The sequence below is a fragment of the Bactrocera tryoni genome, chromosome 5 (genome assembly GCF_016617805.1).
Source record: "Bactrocera tryoni isolate S06 chromosome 5, CSIRO_BtryS06_freeze2, whole genome shotgun sequence".
Taxonomy (NCBI): domain Eukaryota; kingdom Metazoa; phylum Arthropoda; class Insecta; order Diptera; family Tephritidae; genus Bactrocera; species Bactrocera tryoni.
Genome location: NC_052503.1, coordinates 62,585,898 through 62,603,819, shown reverse-complemented (window position 1 = coordinate 62,603,819; position 17,922 = coordinate 62,585,898). Strand labels below are relative to the sequence as shown.

The following is a 17,922-nucleotide window of genomic DNA, read 5'->3' as shown; positions in this document are numbered from 1 at the left end:
AATGACCTCTTGATGCTCCTAAGAGGCGGTTCCGCTCCAAGCAGATGGCTGCAGGGGTGATTTCTGCGAAAGCACCCCAGCAGGAACTGCCTGGAGAGGAGTTCGTTATGCTCCTTAACCGGGAGCATACGCGTCTCACTATGGAGGTGTTCAATCGGAGACATCAAGAGACATCCTGTAGTGGTCCGGAGTGCAGTATTCTGGCAGGTCTGAAGTTTCCTCATCTACGTGCCACTGCATCCAGGCGACCATATGGGCGCTGCGTAATTGAGGACCGGCCGGCCGATTGCCTTGTATGTTGCCAACAACGTTTCTTTGTCTTTTCCCCATGTGCTGCCGGCTAGCGACTTGAGGATTTTGTTGCGGCTCTGTACTTTGGCGATAATCGCGGTCGAATGCGGAGAGAAGGAGCATAGACTGTCGAAAGTTACACCGATCTAACCCCGTTTGGATCGGTGAGTATTAATTTGATGGAGTCCCTGAATAATACTAATACACTTTATTATTCCTATGAGTAAAAAGGAGTTGGAGAATGACATGCACACCAGAATTTCGAGTAGTTATGTCAACTTGGCCTAAAAAATTTCTACAAACTATAATAAGAATCTCGTGAAGGAGAAGCATTGGAATATTTATGCTAAAATACAACATTTTCTGATGCCCCACTTCCAGCTAAATCTACCTTGTTTTCGTCTGTCCGTATTTCGTTCCCCAATTTTTATATTTAATATTCTCTTTCATTCCATTCGATATCACATTTAGCGAACGCAATGCCTACTTTACGATGTTCAATGCCACTACTCCAACAAGTTCTTTGTCTATTAAGTTTGTTTTCAACCAGAAGTTTCCCATCTGATCGAACACAAATTTGAAACCTTGCCTTCCCCTTAATTGCATAAAGTGACCTCGTAACTATACAATTCTTACAAAGTTGTGGAGTATTGTGAGGCCTAGGCGTTTTGTAACATATTTTTTCTGCTATTAGGGTTCGGTGTGCAATTGTGGGAGATCCTTCAATTTCATTACTTCATTTATAAGTTTTTTTTTTTTATTTCTCACTCTTTTGTGCTATCTATAAGTTATCTCACCGGTTAATTACCCATTTCTTTACGAGTGGCTATGAGTTTATTAAGGTCCTTTTGACAACACTAACCGTTCATCCCCAAAGACCCAAAGACCGTGCGTACATATTAGGTCACGCGCTAATTCTTTTAAAGGACTGCGGTTTCAGTAGTCGTAACTTGCAGCGGCGTCAATGAAATGACGATTGCACTAAACGTTTATTATCGATATCTTCTATCAGGTAATTACCAATATTCGGATAATATCGATTGTTTTCACACATTTCTGGTGTTTTTTAAAACTAGGCAGTAAAGAAAGCAACGAATTTGCAAAGAAAGGACTTATTTAATTTTGAAATAGTAACTATAGAAAAACTAATATTGTGCATTTGTAAAAACTGAATTGTAATCCAAATATATGTCTTAAAAATTTAATCTATATGAGTTACTAAAGAAATAAAAAAGTAAAGTGGTTTGGTGTGAGAAGTTTATCGACGGCGGCTTGCCTAGCGGAGCCCCATTCTTGGTTAAATTCACCGCATTTGTTACACGTTGAAAACCCTTTAAATAATATGATGAATTCCACTGTAGCAAAGACGGCGATCGGAACAACTAGTGAGTGTTATATATAATTATTATTTTTTATTCATTTGAGTTCACATATTCTATTTGCATAAAGTTATAATATGCATTATGTGCATACAGATGTTTTGTTAAAAACTCTTCTATAATATCACTATCAAAGTGTATTCAATATTCATAACACTTTAGCACCATATTGTTTTGGGAAGAATACTTACAATATAATATCTTTTTCAGCAACAACTGCTGCTCAGTTGCTTAGCTCTGCACCAAGCGCTGCAGAGAAAAATAAACAATGGCAACGCGAACTACTTATGGAACGCATACGTACGCGCTCCAATCAACACAAATCATTTCCTGAACTTGCGAAGGCTATGCGTATGTCCATGTTGGAGAAACGTTATGCGCTCGATGCAGTTGAGAAAGCTAATTTGCAAAAATGCCTTGACAGCATGCAACATTGCATTAAAGTAACATCACGCCAAGGGCTGGTGGAAAGACTTGAGAGTCTATCGCGTCAGTTGGGCCTCAAGTTCATGGAAGATACATCGGGTTTGTTTATTTCAACCGATATGTTCTTTTTGGAAATAATTTTGGATGCAAACGGCGCACTTACCGATGTCAAAGTGCATCATGAATGCAAAATTGAACAGCAGTCATGCAGTGAATTGGTAAATTGTTTGAATCGGGGCGACTTTGCCGATTTCACTGTACAGTTGGAGGGTTTATCCTCCATCTATCAATTAAATGCAGAACCCAAAGTCAAAACCAAGGCTTTTGTTGCTTTACAAGCAATGGAAACCGATTTATACAATCTCTTTCAAATGCAAAATTTCACAAAAGACTCGCAGCAATTGGTCAAAGCATCTTCAGTAGGTTTAGTGCTTAAACGACGTGGTGGTCATCCAATGAAGCTCATCTATTTCGTATCACCTTATGATCTTCTATCACTGGATACCAAATCGATGCAACCGCTCACTACCGATTTGATTACAAGCAAAGATGTTGGTTTCAGTGTGACAGTGAACTTGGAGGCTTCATCAGCGAATAAATTGCAAATATTACCGATTGTTAGCGTAACTAATGATCCACAGACCGGCATTGATATACCAATGTATGCTCCGTTGAATCAGCAAAACTCCATGCTCTTGCCCGCCACATTTGTGCTACGTCTAAACAAACCGCTACCTGTGTGTCATGCCACCTTGAGAGCTTTGGGCTTACCACTCGGCGTTGCATCTGACAGCGCAACCGGCTTGGAGTCTCCAGACAAAAAAGACGTTGTCATATCGTCGATTATGAATTTGGTGGTGCAAACCGCTTCCGAGCAACAGTTGAAGAATTCACAGAAAGGTCTCTTTGTGAATTTGCCGGATCAGACGCATTGCTACTTCTTCACGGAGAATAAACAGTTGCAGGTGGGTGCTATTAGTTAATATAATATATTAAATTATGAATATTTTCATTATATCCCAAACTGGGTCAACCTGACGAGATGAATCGACTTAGACATATGTATTACTTATCTATTCAACGAGGGTTAGATCGTTGAAATGACTGCCCCGGCCCGGATAAAACCCGAATCAATTCCGCAATCATTGAATCGGTTGTCTTGGTGATTGTCAGCCGAAGCAACAGTCTTAGCAAATGAGCGCGATTCCTTAAGTCAGGTGGATCCCTGTGGTCCCGGAATAAGGGATCTCAACTTAGAGATTCGACAACTGGTAAATCAGCGTAAGAAAAGGAAATGGGTAAAACTGTAGTCATGAGCGACGATAGCCTTGTCGAAATCCAATTCGACAGTCATGCCTCTTCGGACCCGAGGAAGTGCCCGAGGTACTTTAGTCGACAACTTATCCTGTATCCCTCGGTGGACAAGGTGAAAAAATGTGTTACCCGACGGCTGCGCAAAATGCCAGAAGATTGCGTACTACTTGGTTTCACCGATGGAGAGGTTCTAAGCGTCATCAACCCATCAAAGGCATCTAACTCCATCTACTGAAAACTGTGAAGCTTAGGGGAGTCTTTCTCTCCTTTTCCCAGGTTAAGCTTCCGACTTCAACACACTACCTGAGCCTAGCCAAACACCAGAACGGATTCCGTAAAGATCTGGTTGTGGCGTGTATCTATTGTCATAAACGCCCAGATAGTTGATGGCCTCAATCGACCTGTGAGAGAACTGCCCTAGTCAATTCCCACGACAGCCGGTTCTACGCACTCGGATTCATCCGACCAAAGGCTGTTTTTTCGGCGATCTAACCCCGTTTGGATCGGTAAGTGTTAATTTGTGTTTGTCGTCATTGGAGCAACGCCTTGCAGTAGGGTTGTTCCGTATCCTCCTGACTCGTGCTGTCATTGAGTCCAACCCGGGCCCGGAGGAATTTTTCTGCTGCGTTTGCCCAAAAAAGGCTTCATCCAAACTCCACCTTAGTCAGGTGTAATACATGCAATGCAAATACAGGGAGTGGACTACGAGTTAAATGGCCTCATGTTGCCTACGCAATACTGCGACGCTAGCCTCTACGGCTGTGCAATCTGCACATAGTTCGCGCGTCGCGCCAACACTCACCTTGAGTGGCCAACAGAGGACCTCCACGGTCTCTAGGAGCTCAAACAGGCAACATAGCTCCCACTCTGACTTGGCGACCTATGCTAACTCTCGCATTAGACCATCTGCCCATAATTATCTTGATCGAGAAACCTGCCGATCTCGTTTCTGTGGACAACCGTACCTTCGTTAACTTTAACAAAGCTAATTGGGCCGGCTTCACAGAATTTACTGAGAGCACCTTCAACGCTCTACCCATTCCTACGGACGTATACGTCGGTTAACGTCGATTCCAAGATGATCGCAGCAGCTACCGCTCGCGTCATCCCGGCTGGACGAATAGCGGAAATCCGCCGATATACCCGATGTATGGAAAGTCAGAAGAGTGGTCCCACTACTGAACTCTGGGAAACCCGCCAACAAAGGGGAGTCCTATCGTCCGATAACTCTCCTCTCCCCAGTAGTGAAGACATTTGAGGCCTTTCTACTCCCGACCTTCACTCACCACCTGAGCCTAGCTAGCCACCAGCATGGATTCCGAAAAGTGCACATCACCACCACAGCACTTAGCGTCATAAACGCTCAGATAGTTCGTGGCCTCAACCAGAAACCACCCTGTGAGAGAACAATCCTCGGCAACAAAAACAACAGAACTATCCTCGTAGCGTTGGACTTGTCAAAAGCTTTTGACACAATCAACCACACAACGCTACTGCAGGACATTGAGAAAACCACCCTTCCTCGAAGACTGAAGAAGTGGATCATGAACAACCTGAGTAGTCGTTAATCATCCGTACTATTTCGAGGGGAAACATCTAAACTGAGAAGTATTAAACTGGGGGTTCCGCAGAGTGGTGTCCTCTCCGCATTACAGTTTAACTTCCACATCTCGAAACTCCCACAGCCACCAGAGGGGGTTTCCATAACCTCGTATGCAGATGATTGCACGATATTGACGTCGGGCAATGGAATCGATGGCATGTGTTCGAAAGTAAACAACAACTACCTCTCCTACCTTTCTCGTTTCCTCACTGCACGGAACCTCACACTTTCCCCAACCAAATCCACAGCGACCATTTTTACAAACTGGACGAAGGAGTATAGACTGGAACTTAATATTGCAGTCGATAGTGTCAAAATTCCGACTGTCAATAACCCTAAGATTTTAGGTGTAACTTTTGATAGCCTATGCTCCTTCACTCCCAATACGAACGCGATTATCGCCAAAATACAGAGCCGCAACACAATCCTCAAGTCGCTAGCCGGCAGCACATGGGGAAAAGACAAAGAAACGTTTTTGGCAACAAACAAGGCAATCAGCCGATCGGTCCTAAATTACGGAGCACCAATATGGTCGCCTGGATGCAGGGGTACGCAGATGAGGAAATTCAAGACTTGTCTGAATACTGCACTCCGGATCACGACGGGATGCCTCTTGATGTCTACCATCGAATACCTATGTACTTGTGAGACGCTTATGCTTCCAGTTAATGAGCAAATGAACTCCTCTCCAAGAAGTTCCTGCTGGGATGTTTTCGTAGAAATCACCCCTGCAGCCACCTGCTTGGAGCGGAACCTCCTCCGAGGAGCATCAAGAGGTCTTTCCTTGACTACGTCGACGACATTTATTGTTTTTTTTTAACGGAGTAAGATCGCCGAAAAAACAGCCCTTGGTCGGATAAAATCCGAGTCAATTCTCCGCATGACACTGACCACCTCTCTGCATGTCCTGCCAACCCTACTCATCTAACACCCTTTTACCTTTGGTCCGACCCCGTCGAAACAGCACGTTTCCTGGGCCTCCCGTTAGATGACGTCGACGACAACACAGATAACCCTTACCATCCTTACGGGGACCGAGAAACCGTTAAAACAACAACTACAGACCTGCCCTAGTAGTTTTGGACTGTCGAAAGCCTTCGAAACACTTCGACTACCGTTTAATCACTATATTTAGAAACTCCCACAACCACTCGAAGTAATCTCCATAACCTCATACGCAGATGGTTGTACGACAATGACGTCGGGCAATGGAATTGATGGCTTAACTCCTTCATTCCGCTATCACGATTGTCACAAAAGTACAGAGCCGCAACAAGTCCTCAGGTCGGCTACTGGTAGCACCTGGGGCAAAACCAAAGCAATCTTCCGGTCGGTTATAAATTACGTCGGCGCTATATGGTCGTCTGGATGCAGTAGGATGCAGATGGCAAAGATACAAACCTTCTGATGTCTCCCATTGAAAACTTACATGGTGAGGCCCGCAGGCTACTTGTAAAGGAGCGTAATACCCTCCACTCTAAGCAAGCATTTGCTTGAAGAGCTTCCTGTCGCCTCGTAGGAACATCAGGAGAATATTCCTCCAACACGTCGATGACATACAACAATATACCGACCAAATTTCGGAATCGACCAATTTTCGACAGACATTAAACGCCATTCGCATTCACACCTTCACTAACACCCTCCCAGTGAATTAGTGCTCGCTCATTACTAATTACCTTATTTCATCAATGGTACAAGTTGTTCATATTGGTCTCCCATAACATATAGCTACCATACAAACTGATCGTTTACTTACTTTTTTGTTTGTGAAGAGTATTATACAATATGTTGTTGCAGTGCAACTGAAGTAATGTTTTTTTTTTTTTAATTAATACCATCAATTGTTATATTTTTTACTAGGCTACCCTTGTTTCCTCCATACCTTTTACGGAACCTATGCAAGTACCGAAAATTTTAGATTTTCTAAAACGTCAGGCGCTTTTCTACACACTTTTGGCTAGTTGTGTGCGTACACAGTCCAAAATGGGTAATGGTAAGTTATTGCTTTAAATATTACAACTACTAGTCGACCGACAATAATTATAATTCGCTCATTTCAGATATGGAATCCACCACCATACTCGAAGTCAATGCCATTTCCTTTCAACAAATCAGTGTTTCACTGCAACATACCTTCGAGGAAACAATGGCAACTCTTGAGTTCGATTTACGTGACGGCAATGTAAAGTGTGCACTCTACTCGCTAACACACAACTACGATCTGCTGTCGTTGAAGCTTACAAAAGTTGTGGAGAAGTGTTTATCCATACCGGTGACCATACGTGCGTTACTCAAGTTTTGGGATCAAGAAACGATGAGTATGTTTCAGCGTAGTATCGGTGGTGGTGTTGGCGGCGGCATGGGTGGTTTAGGTGGCACGGGCCCTTGCGGCAGCACTGGCAATGCTGGTTATGGAAATTTTAGCATGGTCATGGGACCTAATGATTCGGGTGGTGGTGTTGGCGGTAGTGCCGGCATGCGTGGCAGTGGCGTTAAAATGGAACCAAATACACGGCAACAACAACAAATGTCCAATATGGCTTCTGCAACGACGACAATGGGTGGTGGTGTTGGTGGCGTTGGTATGAATGCAGCTTGCAATAGTGCTGCCGGTATTGCAGGGTTTCTGCAATATAAAAACGAAGTGAAGCAGGAGGATTTTCATGATAGCCCAAAGAGTCAAATGCAAAATAATTTAGCTTTCCATGCTGCTGCTGAAAGCAGCTCTTTGGGCAGCGCACATCAGCTACAGCAAACGCAGCAGCAACAGCAACAGCAACAACTACAACAAACCGCATCACCACATGATCAAAATACCGTTGGCAATCAAACGGAAATCGAAATAGCTGATAAGTACAAGAACATTTGGATGGATAAAACAAATTTGAAGAATTGCGTCAGCATAACACCAATTTCACCGGATAGTAATAGTAGAGGCGCCACACAACAACAAGGCGTAGATGTGAAACGCTCCGTCGGCATAGAAATTATACCATTGACCGCAGCAAATGGCGCCAATGCAAGCGGCGCTTCAATCACATTGCCCGGCGGCACGAATGTTCCGCAAACCGGCGTCAACACCTCATCCACCATCACTATAACGCCCATTAACGCTGTGACCAATACGAGTATTAACACCAATAAAGATAAAAAACCGAGCGGCGGCACAGCTGTGGGCAGTGCCGGTTTAAATACCGGCCCGAATATGTCTACGGTGAGCGGCAAGCGTCCATTGGACGTAGCCTCAACCAATGATACGCAAAAGGAGAAGAAACGTAAAAAGAAGCGCGATGATTCACCCATGGGTCCACCGGAAAAAGTGTATTCGCGTCAAAATTCACCTGCTGCCACGAACGAGACCGCCGCCACAGTGGCGGCGCGCAAATTCTCATCACCTTCCTCCTCACCAAAAGGTGGCAGCGGTAGCAGCATGCTAAGCGGCGCTAACACTGGCGTGGCCGGCAATGCTGCGCTGCTTTCGACACGTCCCAGCCCGAAACATTCGCCCGTCTATAGCAGTCCGAAGCATTCGAATACCGCCTCCAACAGTCCGAAGTCACCGTTCGGCACGCATTCGCCAAAGCATGGGTCTTCGGGTAAGCCGAGTATGTCGACACTGAAGAGTGCCACAGCGACCAGTCTAAGTCCGAAAGGCGATAAAGGCGGTTGTGGTGCCGCAAGCAGTTTAGTTGGCAATGCGGCGGCCGGTGTTGCGGCTGCTAATGCAGTGAAAGCAGCTATGGGTGTAGGTGTGGTTGGTGGCATGCAACAAATAAAGTCTATCAATCATTTAGCGGCACCAACAGCATTGAATACCTCCGCTGGTGGCTATAGTGGCGTGAACAATATGAGTGGCGGTGGCGCTGGTGGTGTTAGTGGCGGTGTTGGCCAGCTATTGAGTGGAAACGGTGCGCCGGCTGGCATGGATATGAATGCGGCGGCTGTTGCAGCATCACAAGTGGCAGCTATGCGCAAAGTGGTGAGTGGCGCGGTAAGTTCATACAATTTTCAGTAGACACAACTCGCAAATACACATCTCTTTGAAAAGTTTTTATTTTTATATAATTTTTTTTTTTTAATTTTTATTATTTTTCATAGCGTTTAAGTCTAGTTTATAGGTTCATTTGCTGCTCCGAGTGGTTTAAATTATTTTCCAAAGTGTTAAAGGTTGTTTCAAAGCTTGTAAAGTTCAAAAAAGAAAAGTGAACCAAGCAAGGCGTGAAAAATTTGAATTAACAAACAAGCTAACGTGTTCATGCTAAATTTATTTAACGAAATATGCAACACTTGTCAAAAATAACTTTAAATACCGTTAGGCGCTTGACATTGTAGGACAGACGATACATTTTTTCTAAAAATAAAGCTTTTAATGTATTTCAATTACATTTTTGCACAGAAAATAATGTTTTTTTTAACTTTCTTCTTGCTAACTGTATGTATTTTCTTATTTAAAAATTTCAAATCTTTGTATTCTAGTTTTTTAAATTAAATAATAATAATAATAATAGTAAAATAAATAAAAAGTATAAACATGCTAACACTTGTAGTTTGTCTTATTTAATTTTATTTATTACTTTAGTTTTAAATTTGCGATTTCGAAATGATTCCGGCTAATTTTTAAGTTAATCTTGGTTAATTTTTTGATTAAAATGCATGCTCGCGTAGTAAAATATGTATATATTTCTATAAAAGGTGTGGTTAAAATTAAATAAAAATAAAATAAATTAAATGAGAAACTAGAAATATAAATTCAAAGCCGAAAAAACTGCCACTATGCAAAATAAGCTAACTTTAATTTGCATTTACTTTCAGTTACATGAAGTATTACTTTTGATTTTGAATTTTGAGGTTAGGTACAGATTTTTTTAATGAAAATTGTTGATTTTTTTTACTAAAAATTTGAATTTTTATTTGCTTCGACTTGATTTTCTTTAAATTTGTGAAGTAAAGAATAGCCAACAGAAGCTCATATAATGGGAGTTTTTATGGTAGTCGTATGCTTTAGTGGTCCAATCCCAACAATATATTTGTAAAGATATATCGTCAAATAAAAAGATTTTTATGCAAGAAACTAAGAGACTAGTTCGGATATATACAAACAGACAGACAGATGCACATACATGCCTAAATCGACTCAGCTCGTCACGCTGAACTTGTTTATTTATATTGTAAAGGGTCTCCGACGTTTCGTTAGTGACAAACTTAATGCATCCTGTTCGGGGAATAATAATAATAAGTATTCATTCAAACCACCAATAGACGTTCTATAATTCTCAACAAGCTTATCAAATGCGTAATTGAAATCTGGCTGCTAAACAACTGGATAAATACTGTTTATACATTTAAATAAATAATTTTAGGAAGTTAGAGTTAATTATTTTTATGAAAGTATATATTTTTCGGTGGTGAGCATTTTAAAATTAATTTAATTGTTGATTTTGAAGTAATTGTACACATTAATATAATATATTATAACACAAAACTTAATGATATTTTTTAACGATATTTACTAACAATTTATACTTCACTCTTTCTCCCTCTCTCTCTATTTTCATACACTCTTGCTTACTACTGTTTTATTTTTATATGCACCATAATTTTTTTCCAACACTTTTCTCAATTTTTTTTCCTCATCAAACATTTACTCAATCCCAAATTCGCCCATATACACCATCTTCTCCCCATTCACACCCATTATAATTATTTCTTCATTTTTACGTTTTCCGCGTGTAATTTATCCACACACACACTCTCTATGATACGAAATTCTTTTGTCAGGTTAGTTCGACGGCGTCAACGATGTCAGTCGCGTCAACAACAGCAACAGCAACGCCAGCGCTGCCGGGAGCGCCAGTGTCGGCGCCGCTCCAACACTCACCGCCGGACATTGGCAGCAGTGAGTCGAAGAGCGGTGGACGTGCCGAGCCAACACAGCAATTCAACTCAACCGAATATATGGTGAAACCGAGCCAGGAGGGCTTGAAGCTGACCATCAACAAGACGTGCGGAGCTGGCAAATCCAGTATTAGTAACAACAACGCCAACAGTAACAGCAGTGCTAACACGGCTACTGCAACCAACACCATCACAACAGCTGGGAAGGGTTTAAAAACGGGTAGCGGTTCAACTAAAAAACAACATACGGGGCTCAAGCCAGGTGTTAGCAGTGGACCGGCCTCTAAGAAGTTAGCGTCAGCCAAGTCACCGTCCAAGAAGGGTTCCATATCTAAACATCCCTTTCAAAAGTCAAACTCATCGGGAAGCTTGTCAACAAAATCAACCAATCCCACTGGTGGCCTGACCAAAAGCTACAGCACAAATTCATTTGGCGACCTGGCCGCTAGTGGCGCTACAGCACGTAAGTCCACCAAGAAATCCGCTTCGTCGTCGTCAACGTCGACCGCAAACGCGAACGCTAATGCAACCGCAACTTCTGCACCTGCCACACGCTTGGACCACCAAGCGGACATGCTGAAAATACTACAATATGCTTCACCGGCAATGGCGGCCAACATGGAGGGTTTCATGAAGGGCTTCAATAGTAAATTTCAAATACCGAAATTATCGCAACGCGCCGCCAACCTCACAAATGGCTCACAATCGGCACCGACAACGCCGACTGCACTCTCGCCAGCTTTGAGTAGTGTTAACAGCACGACGGGTGCAAAGGTTGATAACCCTGCCAACGAAGCCCTACAATCGCTGCACAATACGCAACAACAACAACAACAACAGCAACAAAATGTTACAACAATGCATTTGAGCGCTAATTATCATTTGGCACAAAAAACCGAAGGCTTACAAATGCATTACGCTAATCATCACCGTCAGCAGCAGCAGCAGCAACAACAACAACACTCGCAAATGCATAATCAGCTTACGCAGCACCAGACAGCCTTAACAGTTGACTACCATCATCAAGCGTCGGCTGTCGCTCAATCCATGGACGAGTCGTCGTTTATGCCGAACGCTGCTGCCGCGTCGTCGGCTGGATACGGTGGTAAATGACATTACTTAGTTTCATTTAAATTTTTTATTTGTAAGCGCCAAGTATTTGTGTATTGTTTTAAATTGTAATAATTATTTTACCGATCCACCTCGTTGCTGTAGTCCAATGGGGTTAGGTTAAAGTCTTGGCGATCACTTAAAGATTATTAGCATATTTGTTACTGGAAATTCGGCCTGGTTTTGCATGACATGATGCTAGGTATGTCTGAAAATTGGATTCTATGTTAAAACTATTCAAGTCATATGTTGTTCAATTATTCGAGATACCGTCTGTTCTAGAAACGTTTGCGATTAGCTCTTACTCTTAGCATTCAAAGCGTTTATTCGGACGAAACGACTTAGTTTTTCGACTTTCTAACCCTGAATAGCAAAGTTTGACTTTATTGCTGTTATTGTGCCAGAAATTAGCATATCATTTACAATCAGCCTCTAACACCAACAATCTTGTTCCAAAAATTTAACACTATTAAGTTCAAATCGCTTTGGCTCGAAGATGGCTCATAGGTAGAGGGCATATGACAAATTGTTTCATGTTTTGACGCTCGTTTCAATCTTGCAGCTCGATTTTGTTGGTCTGGGACTTACTCTAAAATTTATCCATATTGTATGGAAAGACAGTGAGATCATTAGTCGATTTTGATCTGTAATTGTTAGAGATTTGAGGAATGCGTTGAAAAGATCCTAGCCGAATATGAATTCGGGTCCGCTCCGGTTATGAAGATGCGACTATTCTTTGAGAACAGTTAATATATTCTGAATCTCCCCATTCATTTGATTAATCTACGGCTCACCTCTATCAGTCCAGTTATAGTTGGTCTCCTCGGTACTGGATCCGTTTCTGCATTGACATGAACGTGAAGTTTCGACGCTAGAAAAAAAGAAAAAAAGCACTATCATTGTGGCGCATTGATTTGTTAAAGATCGAACAATAGCTTTGTAAGTTATAAGCAGGATCTGAAAGCTTTTTAGCTCTTGTTGTTGTTATAGCGGCAAACAAATATTTCTGAGTTCTCAGTCCTTAGTGGTATAAAAATCCGGTTCCGTTCCACTTACGTAGACCCGACTGTCGGGGGAGTGGTTAATTTCTTAGGTAATGACATTGAGAAATTGGGTTTAGAGGCCAATATCCTCTAAGAGCCAAATTAAGTACCCATGTCTTTACAAAACCGATCACTTCTTCTTGAAAACTTTCATAAATATTTTTCGGAAACGAGTTTCTAGTAACAAAATGTATGTTGGTACTTAAATTTGAAAATTGGTAAAATCAACGAATCTATTTAAGTGAGGCAACACTCAGTTATGTGCATAATATATTAAGATACATCATTTATCCAACATTAACTATAAATAATAAAAATTGCACTGAGAAAAATTTATATATATTTCAGTGCGAATTTTGAATGCCTAAAAGTATGCAATATTTTTTCAAAATTGTATTTGTATATCATTATTATTACATTGAAGTCATGTATAATTATTTAATCTATTTTCGTATACCATCAAGAAAACAACCACTCAAACAAGCATTCTTGAAAAATATTTGTCAAGAAAATTCTTAGGTTAAAAATCTCATTTCGCTTGTTGCTTGCTCTATTGTATTTACAATGCTCACATTTTAGTTTGGAATTGATATTTTGAATGACATTTAAGAGATTACTCTTCTGAGTTCTTACTTAACATATATGAAGATCCTTCTCAAAGATTACACGTGTCAGGTAACAAATAACCTCTGGCTTCGTTTATGCCTTACTTTGGGCGAATCTCAACGTTTAATCCCTTTCCCTTTGATTTTATTTTCTACAAAAGGGATACCAACGGAACGCTTTATTCGAACGTATTTGAATGTTGCGCCTAGAAATAAAATATGCACAGAAACATCCAACAATTGCAGGTGACCTTCAAAAAATACTGAATAAAATGGCTATAGAAGCCGTCTCGAGTATTTCGTTGTGCTCTTTGAGGCTAAAAATTACTGATTGTTGACCTCTATTTTCAGTAAGATGCATCCTTGTATAAGCAATGTTCAATTCGAGTGAAAATACCGATTAAGAAAGCATTCATCCAAATACATACTGTTGCAGGCAGTACTTGAGTATCGATTTCAGAAGCATTCCTCGAACAATCAGAGTTAAAATCTGCAATTAAAAATTTCACTTTCTAAAGCGTTCCTCCTTCAAATAGTCAGTTATGAAAGGAATTCTTTCAAGAATGTAGCAGTATATGTCCTTCTATTGTTCAAAGGTCTATAAATAAAATTAGCCTTTGAAAGTGTATATACTTGCTTCTTTGTCTATGTAATATCTGTCACTAAAGTGATATTTAAGAAAGTGTTCACCCATTAAACCCATTACACAGCTGTATTATTATACATATGTTCTGGGTATATTAGCCTATCTTAAAGACAATCTGTTTTGGAGCAACACATTAGTGCTTTTTCCTTATCTATGGATAGTCTCTGACTAAGGCGACGTTTAACCCAAAAACCCATAACACGGCAGGATTAAGGAAAGGGCTGCGTAAATTAGGGGGAAGCTTATGCTGGTGTTTTTGCGTATCTCGTAAGAATTAATTGTAATCCTTTTAGAGATTTAAAGTGTTAAAGATAGTCTGAAGAAGAAAAACATAAGCTTTTACCTTGACTGACTTTAATAAACCTTTTTAGATAAATTGGGTATGACTGAAAGTGTTAGCGATTATTATCCAATGTGACTAGGTATCGCAAGCTTGATGATAATGAAAAATAAAGCGAACAGGGCGATATGTATTGACAATTTTTATTTTTAATTTGATATTTTTAAAACGGCTACGGCGGTCCATTGAAAATATGGATAGAAATATATTTTATAAAAAAAAAATCGATGACAAAAACCGATTAATTGCGTTCAAAGACGTTATAGTTATCGAGAGCGCTTTAAAGAGCTGCGTTTTCTATTTTTGTACAGCCGTTTATACTGAAAAATACGATTTTTGTATATACGATATGCATTTTTTATATGGAAATGTATCTTGTACAAACAAATCGATAACAAAAATCGACTATTTGCGTTCAATGGTGTTGAGAGTGTCTTAACTTGCTCTTAAGCAGTCAGTTTCAATATGTTTGCGAATAACTAGTGATAAATAATCGTAAAAATGAAACGATATTTTGTCCGACATGAGTTGTTACCGCAAAATACATTAATTACAATTTATTTATGTTTTTGAACAGTTTTGTGTTTTATTTTTTAACAATTGATTTTTAAATATATGGACTTACATTTTTAGTATCGAATCCTATGTTAGTACTAAAAAATCGTATTAAAAACGATTATTATGCGATGAATGGTGTTATATCGATGTAAGAATGCTTAAAGAATTGCTTTTCAGCCAGCAGTTTTTAATATATTTAGGACCGTTTTCTCTGTCTGCCCATCTGTTTTTTCTTAGCAGTCATCTATCAGTTAAATTCTGGTAAACTTAATCAAGACTCCTTCCTTCGATAAAGAACCAGAACTTAATTGACAGATGACACCTGATCAGACATGGAGAAAACATCGCTTAATTTTATGATCAAAAATTAATAGTGGATCTGAAACTTTTGTTGTGAATATTTGATAGCATACTATTTTAACAACAAGTTCGTGTAGTTTTTCTCATATTTTCCAAAATGTTTTCCAAATTTGATTAAATTATTAAAAAAAAGTATGCAAACTAGCACACAAAATAATTTTATTCCGTTTCGTATATAAAATTTCCATTTCAGAATTAAACGCAGAAAATTTGTTTCTCTAAAACATCACACAAATTATTAAATGTTTATTATTTAATGACAACCATTCCATTATCTAGCCTTAAAAAGCGATACAAATATTATTAATATATTAATATTTATATAAAAATTGTATTTAAATAATAAAATTGAAATTTTTTGATAGAATTTGGACTGAAACGGCTGGGCTAGAAACAAAATTGAGTACAAAAATTAAACGAAAAATATGATTTTTGTAAATTGTATACCAAAATAGACTTACACAACTATACATACGCATTTAAATGCAAAAAATTGTAAAATATAATCGATATTATTAAGAATATTGAAATTATATTAAATTTAAAATATTGCGCATCCGTTATAATACAGGAAAAAAAGAATCATTGTTGAAATATTAGTTAAGTTCGAAAGCAAATTATTACTGGCAATAACTGTAAAAAAATAAAAAAGAATTGAAAAAAATTTCAAAAACACATGCTGCTGTTTCTGCTAGCTGTTTGCTGGAATTATGCTTACAAGTTTTTAAAAGTGGTGAGTAGTGAGATTTTTGACTTTGTGTGGAATTGAAATGATTTTTTGAATTCTTAATTGTATGATTTTCAGCTTTATTTGCAGTATGTTTAAGCCTTGCAAGATGGCTGGACAAACTGGATGGAGGTGTTGTTGTTTCTACATCTTCTTCTAAACAGCCTACAACCTTAGCGCGTGGACACAGATAAGGCAATGACTAGTTAGTTGACTAGCTAGAACTTTAGCTAGGCAGTAGTGGAACGCACGAAGACAGTGGAGCTGTAACCCATTGCCATTCCATTGCTAGCAAGACTACGCTGTGTTTTCTTGCTAGCTCGTTATCGATTCCTTAGATAGTAAGAATTGGCTTTCCTTAAATACACAAATGTATCTACAATGTATGGTGAGTTTAACGTGGGTACCTGCTGACGATAGCCTTACCCCACGGCATTTAAAAGCACAGCGGATCAAATCAATGCGTTGATCAGCGCCCTGAAAATGCCAGGTATTTTTCAGCACCAATTGTCTGTGAGGAATAGACACACTAACTTCCTTGGTAGGGTGTGAGGCCCATTTAAAAGCTGTGCCGTATTTTGGGTGCAGCACCCGGTTTCAACGCAACTCCACATTCAACTGACAAAGTGTCACTTCTTCATGCATTCGGGTTTTAACCACAACCACCACGATATCCCCGATAACACTCTCAGTCATACAATCTCCCAACTCATACATTACGGCATAAGAACCCTGGCAATTTAACTGTTATCCTACTCATCAGTCTCTGGCGAGGGCGCGCTTAAGAATAGTAGTTGACATCATAAGATGCCCAGCTGGTTACCCTTAAATGCATTGTTGCTGGAGTAGATTGATCAAGGGCTACCTTCGAGTCCTGGCCATCCTCTCATCAGACCTCCGGGATGCCGAGCTGAAATCCTAGACGTTCAATCGGAGTAGTTCTTCAATGTTCATCGGTGCAATCGGGCATTGACCTACTCGGCGGTGAGAAGTGCCCCCACAACTTCCTCTAAGGGCGTGGAATTGTCCGCGATGATGGGAATTAACGGTAATGCCATTAGGAGTTCTTCATATTTTAAGACAAGCTCCCTTAGCTCCTTCGAGGTCACTACTGCGCTTTTACGATATGCGCCTTACGCCGCGGTCGGTTCTCTACGCGAAGTGGAATCATCCACTACCGTGGAAGTGGCGGATCCTCCGCTTCCAGCGAGTCTCTCAACCTTTCTTCTCCGTGGAGGAGTCATTTCAGCTATCGATTCCTTTTCAGACAGACTGATCCGCTGGCGTCAGTAGTTTGTGGACAGCCGAAGGGAGCGCACGAGTTAGCGGATAAACGCGAGTTTAAGAAAATAAAACAGTGATAATAGTGTGTTATATAAAGCATAGACATGCCACAGGTAGAATTTAGTGAAAGGACAAAGAAAAATTCAAGTGCCAACACATACATTTAAATGTGAAAAACACACATACTGCGTAGTGTTGGGCTTTTCCATGAAGGTTACCTTGCGAACTATTACGTGGTGTTGGGTTTCTCCCCAAATATAAATCGTTGTATTGCTACCCGGCATCCGGTATTTATGCAAACGTGGACGATAGTGTTAAAATCGAGGGCTTCTCATTTT

At 40.2% G+C, this 17,922-nt stretch overlaps 1 protein-coding gene across 2 annotated transcripts; it reads left to right on the top strand.

Moving 5' to 3' along the window:
- The first annotated feature begins 1,376 nt into the window (after positions 1-1,376).
- LOC120776601 (mediator of RNA polymerase II transcription subunit 1) lies at positions 1,377-13,432 on the top strand. 2 transcript variants are annotated; one of them, XM_040107387.1, is made up of 5 exons: positions 1,377-1,676; positions 1,881-3,061; positions 6,877-7,009; positions 7,077-8,995; positions 10,795-13,432. In XM_040107387.1, exons 1-5 carry the CDS (start codon positions 1,634-1,636, stop codon positions 12,022-12,024), a joined length of 4,506 nt encoding a protein of 1,501 aa, XP_039963321.1. In that variant the 5' UTR covers positions 1,377-1,633; the 3' UTR covers positions 12,025-13,432. The 2 variants fall into 2 exon arrangements, with proteins under 2 accessions (XP_039963321.1, XP_039963319.1); XM_040107385.1 differs by having other exon boundaries at positions 7,077-9,007.
- Positions 13,433-17,922: the final 4,490 nt, after the last annotated feature.

What these genes read in the sequence shown, in the direction of transcription:
- LOC120776601 (XM_040107385.1), top strand. Translation starts at nt 1,634, where the DNA reads ATGATGAATTCCACTGTAGCAAAGACGGCGATCGGAACAACTA. An exon ending in ACAGTCCAAAATGGGTAATG is followed by an intron (nt 7,010 to 7,076) that starts GTAAGTTATTGC and finishes CGCTCATTTCAG; the next exon opens with ATATGGAATCCACCACCATA. An exon ending in GCAAAGTGGTGAGTGGCGCG is followed by an intron (nt 9,008 to 10,794) that starts GTAAGTTCATAC and finishes TTCTTTTGTCAG; the next exon opens with GTTAGTTCGACGGCGTCAAC.